General features: G+C 40.0%; 1 protein-coding gene across 1 annotated transcript; it reads right to left on the minus strand.

Moving 5' to 3' along the window:
• Positions 1 to 3,433: 3,433 nt before the first annotated feature.
• Positions 3,434 to 19,403, minus strand: prtfdc1a (phosphoribosyl transferase domain containing 1a). The gene is made up of 10 exons (XM_053624049.1): positions 19,305 to 19,403; positions 18,783 to 18,939; positions 17,857 to 17,963; positions 16,824 to 17,007; positions 14,718 to 14,783; positions 8,432 to 8,449; positions 7,271 to 7,353; positions 6,664 to 6,710; positions 4,512 to 4,588; positions 3,434 to 3,587 (listed from the first exon to the last, which is right to left on the minus strand). The coding sequence occupies exons 2-10, from the start codon at positions 18,813 to 18,815 to the stop codon at positions 3,540 to 3,542; spliced, it is 663 nt and encodes a 220-aa protein (XP_053480024.1). The 5' UTR covers positions 18,816 to 18,939; positions 19,305 to 19,403; the 3' UTR covers positions 3,434 to 3,539.
• Between the last annotated feature and the right edge of the window lie 57 nt (positions 19,404 to 19,460).

The following is a 19,460-nucleotide window of genomic DNA, read 5'->3' on the forward strand; positions in this document are numbered from 1 at the left end:
TTTGACAGAACATTGTCTGAGCGAAACATACGCAACACAGTCTCAACACATGCAGAGGTGGGTATATGAAGTGACGGCAACTTAGCGATTTTTTTGTAAGATTTGGCAATTAAAGCAGATGTTGGTGACTGTCCCGCCCTCCATACAGCTCTCAGAAATGATGAGTACTCTACTTATTCTATTCTGCTTTAAGAGTATTCGTCAGTATCCTGCTTCTTCATGTGAGATGTTTTAACATGCAAATAATCACGACAAATTAATGAATAAACAAATCAGCAACTTTTTTAGCAACTTCTTGCAACTTATCTTAAGGGTGGACACTTGGGCACGTGCCCTTGTCCTCTAATATGGGTACAGTAATTGCAAAGTTGGTTGCTTGACTGTTTTTAATTTTAAAAAAATTCTTTTACTTTGTTTAATTGTAACAACCATCTTTTTCTCATGACACACAACAAATTTTGGTTATACAGCTGTTTAGAGAAACCTCAATATCTGGGCTCAGGATGGTCCTAGCTCCGTGGAACAAAAACTGATCTCTAGAGCTCATTACAAGGCGCATGTACATATATAAACATTTCGCACTTTCCATAGACTTAGAACTTAAGTCTAAATATGATGCTCAAGATTGCTCACAGTTCCAGTTTTAGGGTCAATTTATGTTGAGAAGAGTTTGAGTTTGAGTTTTATTTTTATTTTTTTCAGGGCTTACCTACGTAGGTATAGTGTAATCACTCAAAAACAAATGAGGACAATTAAAAACAGTCAAGCAACCTGCATTGGACCACTTGAGATGGAATGACCCATATGCCATTAGTTCTGGATGATTCTATGAATGTTTTACAGAGATAATTCATTTAGCAGATTTCATATTTGGTACACAGGAAAAAAAAAAAAGAAGAAGAAGAGGTGTGTTTTCATCCAGCAGCCTCAGTGATGGATCTGAAGTTCTTGATTGCATACCTACAGCATTCTCAAGTCCCAACCCCGTGACAGATGGTGAGTTCTGATGGTTATGCTATTCTCACACCCAGGCTGAGTCATGGAATGTTTTCTGTATGTGAGAGAAACTCTCTCTCCCAAACCTTAGATCTGGCCAAGCTCAGAACCATTAGACCACGAATCTAAAGCATAGCAGGAATGGAATTAGATCTTACAACATTTTGGTCATTAGTAGAGATCTTTAACTTCTAAGCTAATACCACACACAGACTTGTTGTCCATCCCAGACGCATTTATATTCCCCAAACACTTTAACATCTTTGTAATGTATTTAATTAGAGTACAGCCAATGAGTCGTTCTGGCTCTTTAGAGAGTCACATATACTGAAAGTTCATTTGATGTTCTTCAGCGCTAAACTTCCTTCATCATTACTTTCAAGGAAAACACACCATATTTAATGAGATTGTTTCTAATACAGCTGAAGTTAAGCAGACATCCAGATACTTGAAGGAAGTTTCTGAGGGTTACATCAGGCCTGACTGTATTTATCTCTTTATCTCATAGCCTTGTGTTATGGTAATAAATTTCCACAGAGCTCTCAGTAATAACAACAATAAATCAGAATTTTATGAAGTCCAGTACGATAACAATCACAAAAAAGGCTCCTTCTCAGAGAAGTGCTTGAATGTTTGGTCGTTTGTTTTAAATAATTATTTATTTTGTTGTACCGTCATTTTCCGTGTAAAACACTTTAAATACGACATCCTATTAATTGCTCGTCAAATAAATCACAGCCGAACCGAACACGAAACACATCATAAAACATTATAAAAAAAATCACCAAAATACTCAATCCTGGCCCGTGTTCAGAGTCTGTGACGTGAGTTCAGAAGTGGATATTTATGTGGAGAAAGTTCATTGTATTAATTTGAGAGATGCACTGTACTTAAGAGTAATGTGCCGGCGGTGTGAAGGATTAGCTGACCCGTCTGCTGCACTTACATCTCACGTTAAGTATTGTTCATAAATAATTTACACTGCCCTCCACTAATATTGGCACCCTTTGTATATCAGCAAAGAAGGCTGTGAAAAATTTGTCTCTGTTGTTTAAACTATTAATCTTTTGTTAAAAAATATCACAAATATACTCGGCTCTCATGGATATCAAACAATTTCAAACACATCACGGGTTTATTTTAAAAGAAGATCTTTGTTAAATATAGGTGTGCAACAATTATTGACACCCCTTTGAATTCATGTGAGAAAAATATATTTGAAGTATATTCCCATTGATATTTTTCATTGGTTTTAGTACACCTGGGTGACTAGGAACAGGAAATTGTTCAAGCATGACTTCCTGTTTCACAGGGGTATAAATATGAGGTAACACACAGGCCAAATTCCCTTAGTCATTCATAACAATGGGTGAGAGCGAGGAATATAGCTGTGATGTGCGGCAAAAGGTTGTTGAGCTTCACACAATGGGGCGTGTCTATAAGAAAATAGCACAAGTATTGAAAACGCCCATTTCACCATCAGGGCAATAATGAAGAAGTTCCAGTCCACTGGAAATGTTATGAATCGACCTGGAATTGGACGTGTGTCTATATCGTCTCAACACACTGTGAAGAGGACGGTTCGAGTGGATAAAAATCTCCAAGGATCACAGCTGGAGAGCTGCAGGAGTTAGTTGTGTCTTGGGGTCAGACAGTCTCCAAAACTACAATCTGAAGTCACCTACATCACCACAAGTTGTTTGGAAGGGGTTCAAGAAAAAAGCCTCTACTCTCATCCAAAAACAAACTCGAGCATCTTCAGTGTGCAGACACTACTGGAACTTCAAATGGGATCGGGGTCTATGGTCAGATGAAACCAGAATAGAGCTTTTTGGTAATAAACACCAGAGGTTGTTTTGGTACACAGAGAGGTAGCCATATGGAAAAGTACCTCATGCCCACGGTTAAATATGGAGGTGGATCTTTAATGATTTGGGACTGTTTTTCTGCCAGAGGACCTGGACATTTTGTTAGGATACATGGCATCATGGACTCGATCAAATATCAACAGATATTAAATGAAAACCTGACTGCCGCTGCCAGAAAGCAGAGTTTGAGTGTATTTATAAACAAAACATACATTTCCAACATATTGTAGTTACATCAAACTATGAGACAGTGGTGCTGGACTTAACACTGTTCCTCAGTTGAGATAATACCACTTAAGAAAAAAAAAGCTCTTAAGTTCAAGATCAGAATCACATGAAACTGAGACACGCCTTTCAGACAAACTCCGCCCCCTGCATGAATAACTCTTGCGTAAGGTCAGAATAGCTCTTAAGGTTGTACTTACATCTGAGGTCTGAGTAACAGTGTGGGTAATTTCAGTATTAAATCCACACCACATGCACTTAAGTCGACTCTGAATATAGTCTATAGTGAATGACTTTATTTATTTATTTATTTATTTATTTATTTATTTATTTATTTATTTTTACAAAATTCCATGAACCTCACCACAGATACCCTACAATGAGCTTTTGTTAGTTTGAAGTGCTTTATCAATTTGAGACAAGAACAAACCCTGGTAACGTGTCTGTTTCTCACAGTTTATACTTCAGCTTCCCGGTTTCACTGATGACACAGATGTGCTGCAGAGAGAGAATGAGAGAGAAGAAACAGTTCACTAGATTTCCCCCAATTTTCTATAATATAACAGCAGCTCTGACAGTAGTGCAGCTGCAAATCACAGGTTTATATTAATACACTCCTTCTAATGCATTATTGTTTTTTATAGTAAGAGCTCATTCACAGGGACGTGTACAGCGGACATAAGCAGGGCTAGGGAAGAAGGAAACTAGGGAATACCTGGAAAGTAGGGAAGAAGAAAACTAAGGAAGACCTGGTAGCTAGGGAAAAAGAAAACTCGGGAATGCCTGGTGGCTAGGGAATAAGGAAACTAGGGAACACCTGGAAGGTAGGGAAGAAGAAAACAAAGGAACATCTGGAAGGTAGGGAACATGAAAACTCGGGAACACCTGGAAGCTAAAGAAGAAGAAAACTAAGGATCACCTGGTAGCTAGGGAAGAAGAAAACTAGGAATGACTGGAAGGTAGGGAAGAAGGAAATTAGGGTTCTACTTCACTCCTTCTACGTAGCAGGGGAGTAGTATAACACCTGGATATCCTTCAACCAATCATGGTGTGACTGTGATTGTGTCTGTGTGTGTGTTTGGGGGTAGTGCAGGGGTAGTGTGTGTGTGTGTGGGGGGGGGGTGGCGATGTAGGCTACTTCATCATGCTTTTTAATTCACTATATTGAGTTCATTTTGAACGACTACAGTCTCATCTGAGAGATGCCAAAATTCCCAGTGAATGTAGTCTAAGAGAGGAACACCACTGCATTAAAAAAGTGTCGTGCAGTGGTGTGTGCAGTGAGCTCATCATGCTAATCTGCCTGCAGAAACTGGAGATGTGGGAATTTGACTATGGAAAGCGATGTGGAAGTGGAGCTCTCCTGCCCTTCTCTGCTTTCTCTCTGAGTCAGAGTGTCACTAAACATCTCAGAGAACTCACATTCAGGTCTCGGAAGTATTCGTTGTAGTCCAGAGCGTAACCAACGACGAAGCGATTAGGGATGACAAATCCGACATCTGCAGAGATGGATATATAGAAACAGGAAAGACAAAGATGTATATATTACTGATGTACAGAATGTAATAAAGAAGAAGAAGATAGTGAGTTAGTTTCAGCTCAGACGTTTTAGCTCATATTTCCAAGATTTGTGAATTTGCATGGTTAAAGATCACCTACATGACCTCGAAATGAACTGCTTGCAGGAGCAGATCCCGTTCTGGAGTCCATGCCTGTCTTGCAAATTGGCCTTTTTTTTCACCAGGCAAATTTCACTCATGATTGTTCTGTCCACTCTTTTACACTAACCCCAAATCAGCAGAGCTTTACGAGGAGACTTGAATCGAAGGGAGAAGAAATGCTCCGCATGTGTGGAAGCGGAAATGTTACGCGCTAGCTGGGGATTTGCCTGTAACATTTGTAAAACTACTCACTGTGTTTTTGTAGCGCTAAAATGAACACATTTGCTGTGCATTGTGGGAAAATCCCTCTGTCACAGAGACTAAAATATCCCTCCATCCATCTTCCATACTGCTTATCCTACAGAAGGTCACAGGGAGCCTGGAGCCTCTCCCAGGGGACTCCAGAGCAGGCTGACATCCCAACCCATGGCAGGGCACAGTCACACACCTGTTCACACACTATGGGCATTTTGGAAATGCCAAAAAGCCTACAGTGCACGTCTTTGGACTGGGGACATGGAACATGCAAACTCCATGCACACAGGGTGGAGGCAGGAATTGAACCTTCAATCCCGGAGGTGCAAGACAAGCGTGCTACCCACTAGGCCTAAGGATTGCAATGGATTTGATACTTTCTGACATTTAATACGTTTCTTAAAACGTCTGATGTTCCACTAAGAACTCTTGATTAAGAATAATTAAGAATACAGGATATTAGTCTCTTTGTTGAGTCTCAATCAGAGCAAAAGTAAACACTTCTGTTTTGTTTGAGATTTTGATTGGTTTGCTTTCTTTCCGCCATTTTCTATACCACTTATCCTACAGGGTCATGGGGAACCTGGAGCCTCAGGCACAGGGTGGGGTACACCCTGGACAGCATGCCAGTCCATTGCAGTGCACAATCACATACACACACTACAGGCACTTTGGACATGGCAATCAGCCTAGCGTGTATGTCTTGGGACTGGGGGAGGAAACCGGAGTACCGGAAGCACGGGGAGAACATGCGAACTCTGCACACACAGGACCACGGTGGGAATCGAACCCCTGACCCTGGAGGCGTGCGGCGAACGTGCTAACCACTAAACCACAGTGCGCCCCAGTAACGACAATCATATTTGGGAATTTTTGTTTAGGACTGCATCTAAATTGACTGAGCAGTGCATTACGGGCACATAGAGGGCGCTCATGAGCACGCTGTTAAACCACAGAGGAGAACCAACACCGGGCCTCACTTATCACACTGAATATGAACAGACTTCTTCGTAAATCATTCGCAGGAGCGTTTACACAAGAAACGTGCTGTTCATGAAAATCTGATTATCTGATTGGAAAACCGTTCGTGTCCTGTTTTCTCTCTGGAGTTTGTGTAAATATGTGTATAGGGACACTCGCTAATGTGAACCCTCGATCAAATTTACTCACGCGCCGATTTAATGAACATTTTGTGAAAATCGGTCGCTTCAGATTAATGACCTGAAGGAAAGTGATTCCTAAACAAATCCATAACGTAAGACAGATGTCTAGCATTTCAATGAAGACAAAAGTAACCGAGGAGGAGGAGTTAGTGAGTGTCTATGGTAACCATTTTCAGCTCTCTGTGAGCTTTACCTTTCATGGACTTTTGTGGGAGTGTCTAAATGAAAATTGACGTGAAGGTGCTTGGTCATTTACAGCTGATTGGTGTTTATCAGCACACGCACATGAGTACAAATACATCTGGAGTGAATTTCAGTTTAGCACATTTATAGACGATAGGCAGCCAAGTGTGTCTCATACGTATCATTTTGGAATCTCCAACCTCAAAGCTTTCCTCCTTCACTGCGTTATCCTTTTCTTTTCTTTCTTTCAGGATAAATCGTTTATTTGGACATGCTCATGTGGAGGTCTCAGTAGAGTCCGAGTGAACTCACAGTCTGGAAGTGTTGTAGCTCCGCCGGGAATCCGCTTTACCAGCAAGCTGAAGAAACACACACACACAACATTTCAAATGGCTCTATACATTAATCTCCAAAATTATTGGCACCCTTTAAGAGAAAAGGCAATAATGACACACAACATTTCCAGTCGAGCAGCTGATGAACCTTGTTTTTCTTTAAATGTCAAAAAAGTTCATAAAAATGTCTTCTTTTTAAATTTATTTTAAAATCATGCAGCAGAACTATTGATGCCGCTGAAGAAAATTAAAAATGCATTCTTCCAAACGTCAGATTACTCACAACCTTATTGCTGCCAAATATCCACAAAATCCACATGCACGAAAAAAAACAACAACCATGATTTAAAATATTGTGTTCAAATAAAACTACAGCATCCCTCCTACTGTAAATGTAGGTTAAAATATCAAACAAATGCGTTTTTTTCTTCCTGAAAGGGTGCCAATAATTCTGGAATTGACTGTACAAGTGATTACAGATGCCTGAGACTGGCCAGTTTCCTTGTGCACCATGGTATCCATTAAACTGACAGCATGCGCCAGTGAAAACCGATCATAAACACATCATTTTGTTTATTTCTCACCCGGCCACTCTGACAGTCCTGGGCTGGAACTTCTCCACATGCTGCAGGAGCATCTTCATGGTCTTCCCCGTGTCCACTATCGCCTTCAGAGTGAGTGGGAGCGTGGTATTATCGATTTATGTATCAGTTCATATACAACTCTGCCGTGTCGTGTGTGAGGAGGAAATATGGCGGAAATTTAGGAGTCGGAACAAGAGAAGGATATAAACTGTGTTTAAATAAAACTCACTGGGGTGCAAATCATTATGCTAAACTCCACATGTGCAGATGATGCAGAGCGCCACAATTTAACCTTCATAAAATCCTCATTCACAACTCAAAATACGAATTATTTCTCCAGCAATTTGACAGATATAAGCTGATGTTCCATTGATTTGCTCGCCTTTTAGTTTGCTCACTGTCCCATTCATCGTCCACAGCTCATGGTCAAAAATAAGAACTGCAACAAGCGCTAATAGAGGCCCACTGGGGCGGGAATCACACTGCCCCATGCTCAAGACATGGTTGAACTAGTTTAGAAATACTCCATGGCCACAAAGATCTTGCTGTATAACATATAATCAGAATTAAATCGAATACATTTCTACAAACAAAGCCAAGGTGTAAGCACAGTAGTGTGTCTTTGATATACAGGACCATTTCTATTGCATGATCTATTGTAAAGATTGGGAGAGGCAGAGAGGGATTATTAAGTGGATAATATCTGTACATCAGAAATGCGTGTGCACCACGGTGGCCTTGCTTCCCAAATCAAGGCTGAGAAATTAGTGGGTTTTTTAGGCTAGTTTCAGGTTTTTTATGTGGATTTTGAGATGTAATTAGGCTGGAAATTTCACTGAAACCTGGCAACCCTGGTTAATGATGTCACATCGAACACAGTTGAACAAACGTGTGTCGAAAAAACCGCTCAAAAGGAGCTGCTAGCCTGTACGCTGGATGACTGCATGTTCATTCAACTGCCTAAAGATTCACTAGATCATAACCTATGGCATGAGTCAAGTGTCATAGCCTCTCCACTTCATCTGTCCGAAGCTATGTCCTTATTTAATGGTGTCCTACAGTACCAAAATCTATAGTAACGAGCTACTACTACACACACACACACACACACACACACACACACACACACAAAAGACAGTAAGTGATGATGTGGTCACTTACCTCGACTATCAGGACATTCTGTATTACATGTGGAGAGAAGAAGAGCGAGGAAGGTTAGAAAATCAACAACATGCGTAAATAATAGTGTGTGTGTGTACTGTATAAGAAGAGTGGGACTCTACTAAGTGATTGCATTAGATAGTACATACGACACATATATAGTAACTCTAGAACACTCTAGAAGGGTACTTTGCTTGTTCCTAAACAGGTTTTTAAGTAGAACCCTTTTCTGGAGCTCTTAATTATGCGGTGAATCCTTCAGGGAAGCGTTTTGTAGTGGGACATTTTTAAAATCCACTTTGCTCCAAATTGGTTTGCATTCTTCATATCAAGTGTGGAGACTGACAGGCTCATGGCCAGACTTCCTGTTTATTTTGTTTGTTTGTTTGTTTGTTTTTCCAGGTAATTTTCTATCGACGTTTTGTAATCTACAGATTGTAAGATCAGCTGTAAACTGCTGTAGAGGCCCATTATCATCAGGTTGTACTTAGAAACCATGTGGGATGAAAACATTCCCAACTCAAATGTTGAATATTGAAATATTTAGTGTTTAACGTATATGTTGTGTGGAATATTGTAGACGGAATTTTCTGGAAGAAATTTAGAAATATACACGCCAAGCTGACAGAAGTCATCAAACATCAAACCTTGTTTCATAAGCAGTGGGAATAGAGTTTATAGAGGAGTACATATTAGGACTTGAGTAGTAATGTTAAACTGTTAAAGCTGGTCTGAGGTCTTCAGGAACCCCACAGATTCTAAGGATTAATCTGCTTTGTTTTCGGTTTCTGCTCTCTGTACTGAATGCAGATGTTTCAGTGCTTCACTCGACTCTGCGCACTCTCGATCACGCCGGTCCTTTTTCATTCCCAGTGTAGAAGCCACAAGATGCAGCATTATAAAAAACACCCATATCTGAATGGAAAGACTCATACAAATAACATCTGTTTGAATATTCAACACAAAGACTAAACACATTTCTCGGTTCAAGTTAAAACATTTGGCGCTGTTCGGGTCAAAATAACAGGGTATGTGTTTACTAGAACCGTAACACATGCACAAAAAGGATCTTTAAGTGGGGGCTTAGCGGTTTAGGCTCTGGGTTACTGATCAGAAGGTCGGGGGTTCGAGCCCCAGCACTGCCAAGCTGCCACTGTTGGGCCCTTGAGCAAGACCCTTAACCCTCTCTGCTCCAGGGGGCGCTGTATCATGGCTGACCCTGCACTCTGACCCAAAGCTAGGATATGCAAAGAAAAGAATTTCACCGTGCTGTAACGTATACCTGATCAATAAAGACTCATTATCATTTAATGAACCTTAAAAAATGAAACATAAAAAGCGTTCAAACGAGGTGGCCTTGGCAATGTTCCAGCGTTCAGATACACGGAGAACTGGATGTGGTTTGGAGCAGAGATTTAATTGTTTCTACATTAGCCTTGTAGCGCTAGCGCAAAACTCAAGAATTGAACTTCAGACACTGAACACGTCATGTCTCGAAACTTAAAGTGATCTCTGGCTGTTACAAAGCTCTAACACTGGAGACTCCTTCCATAAATATGACTGTAAATAAAGGATGTGGAGCGTCCGCTGTACAGTACATGTCCCAGCGAAGGAGCTACTGTCAGAGCTGCTGTTGTGGAGAATGAATCGAAACCTTCGGACATACTTAAAGGACTTTTTTCCCCTTTCCAACTGGAGACAGTATTAAATTATCCCTGTAAGACCGCTGATGTAAACATAACCGAAGCTGTGTGGGACACTTGGATAAGGAAATGCATCAACATCCGTCATGAAGCTATGAGGAATTTACTGTAGAACTTTCTCTCAGGTGGCCTTAATTTCTAGTTCAGTACTGTAACCACTAAACTAATACCTACAAGTAAAAATATAAAGTGTGTGTGTGTGTGTGAGTGTGTGTGTGTTTGAGTGTATGTGTGTGTGGTAATAAGCCATAATTGCGTCTTTCTGTGTCTGTGCTACACATGACTTCCACATAACAATGTCAGATTGGCATCGGATATCACAAAGCAAAGGAAGTTCATAAACAGTTCAAGATCGCAGTTTCGCAAAAGCGGTTCTTGTGAAAGCGACGTCTCCGGGGCCGAGCTTTCCGTTTCCCTGAATTTACGCGCGGAAGATGGGAGGACAAATTAAACCCAGTATCGAGCTTAAACAACAACAGATCAGAGCTGGATTGGGGGGGGCGATGGCGACGGTGTGAGGTTCTGCCTTCAGACGTTTGTTTGAGCTTGTTCATTTGTGGCTGCTCTCGTCTGTTTGTTTTCGTTCCAGCCGTCTGTACCGTCTATGTTTACATACGAGATCGGACGATGACGACGGACTTGTTAAACACACCGGCCATGTTCGTAACGCCGCGCTTTGATGTGGGCTTGTGCCAGAAACAAGGGCGGGAGTGATGGCGGTGTGTTCTCAGGGCTCAGATTGTGCTGACGTTCTGTGTGATGCCCTGCGGCGGTGTAAAAAAGCTACGTCGGGTTTTTGTGTTTTTTTTTTCTGAAAGTAGCCACTAAGATCAGGCCCAGCTGAAGGGAATTTGTGAATGGCGTGTTTTTACGAGCACGACTTCCCTGCATGAAAGAAGCGGTTTTCCCAGCTAGTGCAGTTTGAATCTGATGCAAGCTAAACTAAGATTTAGAGCTCAGAGGTAAAGCGGCACAAGAGCCTGGAGACTCGCTTCTCTCACCTTACATCAATGTTTAAAATCAATGTTTCGTTCATAATCTTTTGTTGTACCTCTTGACATCAGCTGCAACACCTGTACCTCACACCTGGAATAATTCCAGTAAACAAACTTCTACAACATCAGTGATGAGATAGAAGCCACGTACACAAGCTGAAAGTACGGTACACCGTACACCTGTATTAGTTTAGTCTAGCGGATACAGATAGTGTTTAAAAACGATAGTGTTTTCGACGTATCAAATCGACTCATATTATTGATCTGAATGATCCCTGTTAGCTAGCTGCCTTATGTTGAACCTGCTAGCATTGGTAATTAGCTAGCTAATGTTAGACATTTTGTTTTGAGCAAATGAATACAGTGAACAGTATTTACCTTTCATTTAACAGCTACTCTGTGCCGTGTCTATCTGATTTAGCGAGCTAACAAATGCTACGCTTTTAACTAATGGATATTAAGCCTTGATCTAACTAGACAGCAAACAGGCTAGGTCTGATTTACCCAGATTAGATTAGATAATCATTGAAGCTACTGTGCTATGAAGGTCATCATGTCTATCTCAACACAAAGACACAAAGAAAAAAACCTGACCTGTACCTCCCTGCTGAAAAAACAACAACAATAGGAACCTTCATAGAATTTGTAATGGTTTTAATGGTTATAATGGGAATTGTATTGGTTTTAATGGAAACCGTAATGCTTCCTGTGGGTATCTACTGGCAAATTTGTTGTGGATACCATTAAGGACCAATAATGGTAAGGGTAATAGTTTTAATAATTAGCTGATGGTTCGTAATGGTATTTGTAGTGAAAACCATTATTATTTCTGTGATGGTTTCTATTGTTTTTTTATTTTCAGCAGGGCTCTACTGGCTAACTCAATGAAATATCATTCGTGGCCTGTTTTGCTTCTCATTGTTTTACTAATGTGGCTATAAAACAGCAGGTTGTTTGTTACTTGAGTGAAATTATTAGTGATTTTGTGTCCTGGGGCACAGTTGGCGAGAAGAAAACACATTATAAACCCAGAGAGTAAACAAACAACAGCTCACTAAAGGCTCAGCGGTCCTGTTCTGCCCTCGCTTACCCAAGAACTTCTTCTACAAATATCCTACACTGATTGTGTTTTTGAGACAGAACACACACGCATCGGAGCTCTCCTAGTTTGGACTGAACCCTGAGTAACCAGCATGCACTGTGCTGATCTTCTCATCCTGACATCATGGTTGATGGTCAAGGTTTTAAAGACGGGTGAGATGCCTGAAGGTAGTGAGATTCTCGCGGGATTTAGGCCAAAACTACAGACAAAACTGTGACACACCAGTAAGCGCTTTGTCCTGGTCAGGGTCATGGTGGATCCAGAGTTTATCCCTGGAAAACACTGGGTATGAGAGATGCTAGTCCTTGTCATCACTCCACCTAATGGGATGTTTTTGCGAGGTGGGAGGAAACCAGAAAACCCCGAGGAAACCCATGCAGCCAGTAACCTGAGCTTAGGATGGAACTGGCGACCGTGGAGCTGTGAGATGGCAACGTGCACCACAAATACCACCAACCTTCCTACACAAATAAAACTCTCATCATTAAAATGCTACTCAGAAATGTAAAGTTAGCTAAAACTACCGAAAAGAGTCGACTCCCTGAAGTGAGCATGCTGTCGGTCAGAAGACTGGAGCAGCTTCATTCCTGCGCTAAAAGTGAAGATTTCGATTTCTTAACTAGGTTTTTATGGAGCGTAAGAACGTCCAGATGATCACGTGTCATGTTACAGGTGTGAATGAATGTGTTTCAGGTGTGCTCTGCCATACAGACTGAACACACTGAAGAGGAAACATAAATGTCACAGTGTTTATCACTTTTAACAACAGACACTGTCACAAAGCAGCATTACAGAATCCAGATGTAGGTTTAGATCATTAGTGAAGACGCCAGCGGGGACAGTGTGGAGGAAAAGTCCCCGAGACATCATGAGAAAGAAACCGGGAGAGGAAACAGAGTCAGAAGGAAAGCTATTTGTCATTAATAAAAACTGAACCGTATGTGTATAATTTCAACCATACACGGCCTGGAAGTGACCCGAGTGTGTTCTCATCACGGTACCTTAGCGTTTTTGTTAGAACTCGGGCTCCATTAGATGGAACTATTTCAGCTTCTCCGCTATTTCTCTCTACAGCACTAACCTACGCCTCTAACCTACGCCACTAGACTTTAAAGGGATACCTTTCGAATATTTCTTACATTCGGAAGAGCCATGGCTGTGTACTAATATTGGCACCCTTGGTAAACATGAGCAAAGAAGGCTGTGAAAATTGTCTTTATTGTTTAACTTTTGATCTTTTGATCTAAAAAATTCACAAAAATTCTCTGCTCTCATGGATATCAAACAATTGCAAACACAACACGTTTATTTAAAAAAAAAACAAACCTTTGTTAAATATAGGTGCGCAACAATTATTGGCACCCTTTTAGTCAATACTTTGTGCGAGCTCCCTTTGCCAAGATAACAGCTCTGAGTCTTCTCCTATAACGCCTGATGGTGTTGGAGAATACATGGCGAGGGATCTGAGAGCGTTCCTCCATACAGAATCTCTCCAGATCCTTCACATGTCGAGGTCCACGCTGGTGGACTCTCCTCTTCAGTTCACCCCACAGGGTTTCTATGGGGTTCAGGTCAGGGGACTGGGATGGTCATGGCAGGCCATATATATAATTATATATATAATACTATTTTACATAATTATATTTATAATACTATTTTATATAATTATATAACATTTAGTATTTTTTATTACATATTATAAATATTTTGTGTTATATATTTTCCCCTTTCTCTTACTGCTATTATTATTATTATTATTATTATTATTATTATTATTATTATTATTATTATTATCGTTCCGTCTCTAATAATAATAAAGAGAAGAAGAACAAAAAAGGTAGCCAAAAATAAAATCGTAAAATATATGAATAATAATAATGAGAATATTATTATTATTATTATTATTATTATTATTATTATTATTATTATTATTATTGTTATTATTATTATCATTATTATTATTCATAAATTTTACGATTTTATTTTTGGCTACCTTTGTTGTTCTTCTTCTCCTTATTATTATTAGAGACGGAACGATATCACGTTTTCTTCTCCGATATGATACTGAACCCTTGAGGAGGATCACATGATACTGAAAAAAGCTTTAAAATGTTTTTTTTTAACTGAAACACTTCACAGTTAAACTCTTTCCCACAGAAACACTTACATTAAAAATATAATACATCTAATTGAGTATAAAGTATAAAAATAATAAAACCAACAGAAAAAAAAAACAGACTTGTTATAGTATGTAAACATTTTCAGTTCTAAAAATACATTTCTTTCTTTCCTAAATTCAGTTGCAGTCTTTGCCGGTCATTACAGGATCTGATATCTGATTTGTTCGCTCTGATATCTGATTGTTTTCGCTGGTATATGATTAGACTTGAGTTTATGGAGAAATAGTAGTTTTTTTGGGTTCGAGTGTTTGTGAGAGAAAACACAGCTGTAGAGAAATAAAAGCCGAGCGTGAGTCCTGCTCTTACTTTTCCTTTCAGCATGGAGAGATCCTCAGGGCCGATGATCTGCAGGTCTTCCGTGGAGCGGTCGTTCTGCCGTCATCAAACACACACACACACACACACACACACACACACACAGGCAAGTGTTTTACTCCTCTTATACCACAGCAATTTACCAACCATTACAATGGTTTATTTATTAAAGAACGACACATACTTATTATCCGTTTATAGTTACATTTAACGTTTCTGTGAAACAAGTAAGCTCCTGTTCTCGGGTACGTTATAGCAGCCGTAAACAGTCGTTCCCCACCAGCCTTCTCCTTATTCTCTCTCTTCAAAGCACTGACACTGAAGACTCCTTCCATACAAAACATCTCCTTACAGAAAACGTCACCACATCGACGGTCGCACACTTTTTAAATTCTCTAATAAAAGTGTGTTATATTGGAGTGAAAAGATCAGAAAACATGACGCCTCAGCGCTCTGGATATAAACTCTACAGTTTCTGAACACCGTTGTTTTCATCAGACGTTTTTGAGCTATTACGGGTTCTTCTCTTCCCAAAGAGCTTCTACACGTAATCCTTTCTAATTGTGCGTTCAGGTCCTCCTGGGAAGTTCGTGTTTACGAGTGGGAAGTCATAATTATGACGTCAGGTGTGGCGCGAGATGGAGATGTACAGTACCTTCTGTTAATTAACGACAAAAACGTACAAGGTTTTTTAACTTCTTCTTGACATTGAAGAACATCAAAGGCGCATCAGGTTTGTTTTACATTTTGATGTTTTTAATCGATTTACGAAACCACTGTAAACTTTATCCTTACAGATTACACCGTAATTGTACAACTGAGTTTGTATTCACTGCCACTTGAAATGTCTTCACGATTCTCAGGGAGTTAATACAACAACAGCGCCATCATCTGGTGGAAACCAACTGAAACACGATGTCTTGTGGTAGAAATCAGTGACTCTATAACTCTCTATAACTCTACAGTGGTTCTCGACCCGTTGTGAGCTCTGGACCCCTAGCATATTTCCAACAATCCACAAGGACCCCCCCCTCACTCCTCAACATTTATAGACTATATATTTAACAGTCATTTCTATACATGTTGCTTTATTTTATTCATATTTAACATTAATAATATGAACATCGGACACTTAAAAATTGAATCAGAACATTTCTAAATTTTGTTCTTTTACATTTTATTGTTGGTGCGAGATTAAATTCGACTCTCTGAATGATCTTTTGTTTATTTTATCCGTCAACGCGACACTCCAACTTGTTTACCGCTCGTAGGTTTTTGCAAATTATCATTTCATTTGTAAATAAATGTCAAATAAATCCATTAATGAACGATCAGCAGTTCAGCTAACGTGATATTTGTGAATAGACGTACATAAACAAATTGGTTCATTTAAAAAAAACATATCTTAAATTGTTCTTACATTTGACGGACAAATATAATGATAAATTTGAATATATTTTGGTACATTTAACAAAAAAAAATGCGTATATATGAAATAGTTAAACATTTTAAAAACATTCCCACGGACCCCCTGCAATTACGGCAAGGACCACTAGGGGTCCTCGAACCGCCGGTTGAGAAACACAGGATAAAATCCAGACTCTTTAATGAAACACTTGCACACAGTGACAGTCTTGGTCTCCTATTTTGCGTATGCTCGTTTCTTCCCGTTAGTCCATGCTTATGCTTATATTTCTGCCTGGTTTTGATACCTGAAGAACTTTTTTTTAAAGCTGATGAATTCCCCTGTTTAATGCAGACGTGATGCTTTACGTACTGTATAACACATAATTCCTCATATTTACCTTATATTCAGCACAGATAGGGCAATACGAGTGAGAAAACCTGTGCAGAGTGCTGGTTTATAATCCAGAGTGAATCTACAGGTGGATTTTGCAATTGGGATTCTTTCTTATTTGTTTGTTTGTTTGTTGCTTCCTGTTACACCACGGATCTCTCAGACAAGATGCGATTGAATTAAAGTAAGTATGCTAAATGATTAAGTTGCATGTAAGATATGATGGTTCATGGCGTCCCGGTGGACCACATGACACCACTCCGAGTCTAGATGATGTATCTGACGGGTTCTCGTCCTACCAGGTAGCTCTTGAGGCGGATGAACTCTACGCGGGTGGTGATGGGACGATCAGAGCTCCGGCTTTGGGTTTTAACGGAGTCCATCAGGTCAGCGCAGAACTTATAGCCTCCTTTCAGAACACACAGAACCATCAGGTTATCATGACCCATGTCCTCCAGGATGTCTCTGGCTAAACACTCGATCCTGAAATAAACACAGATAAATAGACACACACGGCACGTCAAATTTAATACGATTAAAATTCTGAAAGAGAGAACGAGGGAAGCATATAAAAGAACGAAAAATGTTTTAGCTTGAGTGTGTCCTAGCATGAGGATATATATATATATATATATATATATATATATATATATATTTAGCATGAGGAGATATATATATATTTTTTTTACGTCTGTCTCATGTTATGAATATAGGAACATAATTTACATTTATATTGACATTAGTTCAAGTTTCCCTCAGTCCCCCTCAATTCCATATGTCACACATCATAATTTTTACCCGTTTATTGTTACATTTCATTTTGAACATGAAGATGTCAGAAAGCTTAAAGTTCCAGCGTTACCTCTGACTGTTACAAAGCGCTGACACTGGAGACTCCTTCCGTAAACGTTACGTAAACATCGCCTTACACTTCGCCATATTAATAATCCGTTTACGTGGAGCGTCCGCTGCACATGTCCCTGTGATCGAGCTGTTGCTATAGAAACGATAACGTATTAGAGCGAGCGTTAATATAAAGCTGTGATGTGCAGCTGCGCTACCGTCAGAGCCGATGTTATAGAAAACTAATCGACACCTTCTGACCAATCAGAATCCAGAACTCAGCAGCGCTGTGGTGTATGATGGTGTATGTATCGTAGTATATTGAGGAGGTTGAGAGTAATGAGAGATCAGAATACACGGTGTTAGTACACAACAAACACAGCGTCTGAAGTCTAAAGTTATTTTGTTCCATCAGACGGAAGGATTGAATCTTTATTTTATTAAACAGATTTAATGATAGATATAGCATAGCAAGACCAACAACTTTACCTGTTCATGATGATGCCGTGTGGGATGTACACACTCTCCACATCACCACGGTAATGCTCCGGATACGTGAACAGCTCTAATTCATACCCTGGCCAATCATCTGCTATCTGCCATGTAAGCACAGAAGGAAATTTGGAACGTCATAAATGACATCAAACTGATTCAAACTCTAAATAATAATCATTCTGTATTATTAACCCTTTCATGCATAAATTATTCTGATTAACCAGCTGATTTCGAAGGTCAGAACCATGTCTTTATCTGTCCTGTCTGCTCTTCTCCTGAGCATGGGGCAGTGTGAGTCCCGCCTCATTAGGCCTCTATTTATTAGCGCTTGTTGCAGTTCCTATGTTTGACCACTAGGTGCAATAATAACTCTGCGGAGCGAAATAGAGCCATGAGGACACTGAAACACGATTATACGATATCAACAGAACATCGGCTTTTATCTGTAGATCGTTGCTCACTCGAAAGAGGCCATTAGTGTTTGAAGAGAATTTAAAATTAATGGAATTGTAAAGCAGGACTTCATGAAGATTAATATTTGTTAAACTCCACCATCATCAGTAGAGATAATTCAGTAAATGATTTATTGATTTTTTCCCTACATGCTGGGAAAAGAAGGTGTACCGGTTGGACACACAGCCCGGCCGTGGTTTGGCACGTACTAGCTCGTCCAAGCGAGCTGCATTCTTTAACAGGAAACAAATAAGAGAAGCTTCTCACTACGGACTCCTTCCGTAAATGTTAAATAAACATCTCCTTACAGAAAACGTCACTACAGTACGAGTCCCTCTGAACGAGTTGTTACTATAGAAACGATAATGTATCAGAACGAGCGCGTTGATATAAACCTGTCAAACAATAGACGCGTCTGAAACGTAAATGAGAAGTTACGAATTATAAATCAGAAGTTCCTTATTTACCTCCACAGCCTGGTCTTTCTGTCCGTCCTTCATCACGGGTCTGTTTTAAGGAAGAATCGACTTCAGTAGGAAAAAGGAAAGAGACACGCAGGACGAAGCGGAGGAATCGTCCGCACTACAGAGCTCTGTAAATGTCCCGCATGAGCCGGAATCCATTCTGCAGTAATGAAATGATTGGTGGTGTATGATATGGCATGTGGTTGTGTGTGTGTGTGTGTGTGTGTGTGTGTGTGTGTGTGTGTGTGTGAGTGGATTAGTCAGAGGAACCGTGTGTACAGCCGGTCATGCCCAAGTTATTATATACAATAATAGACACAAACAATAGTGTAGTCTCTTCACTGTGACCTTCCCCTAAACCCTGTGTGTGTGTGTGTGTGTGTGTGTGTGTGTGTTGTTACAGTAAATTCTGACTGAGATACCGTTACCATCCCAACATTGATTATTTTCCTGTAACAGCATGTCCCCGAGTGTTTTATTCCTCTAATACACTTTTATTTATTAAACAAGGACATTTGTACGTACATACGAACAGCTCACGAAGCGTGAACTGCTCCGTCCTGAAGATATCGGAAAACGCACAGCGTTACCTCTGACACTGGAGACTCCTTCCATCAATGTTAAATAAACAACTGTGTGTAGTTGCTATACCATAAGTGAGAACAGGAACTTGCTTCGTGG

Source organism: Ictalurus furcatus, chromosome 1 (assembly GCF_023375685.1).
Source record: "Ictalurus furcatus strain D&B chromosome 1, Billie_1.0, whole genome shotgun sequence".
Taxonomy (NCBI): Eukaryota; Metazoa; Chordata; class Actinopteri; order Siluriformes; family Ictaluridae; genus Ictalurus; species Ictalurus furcatus.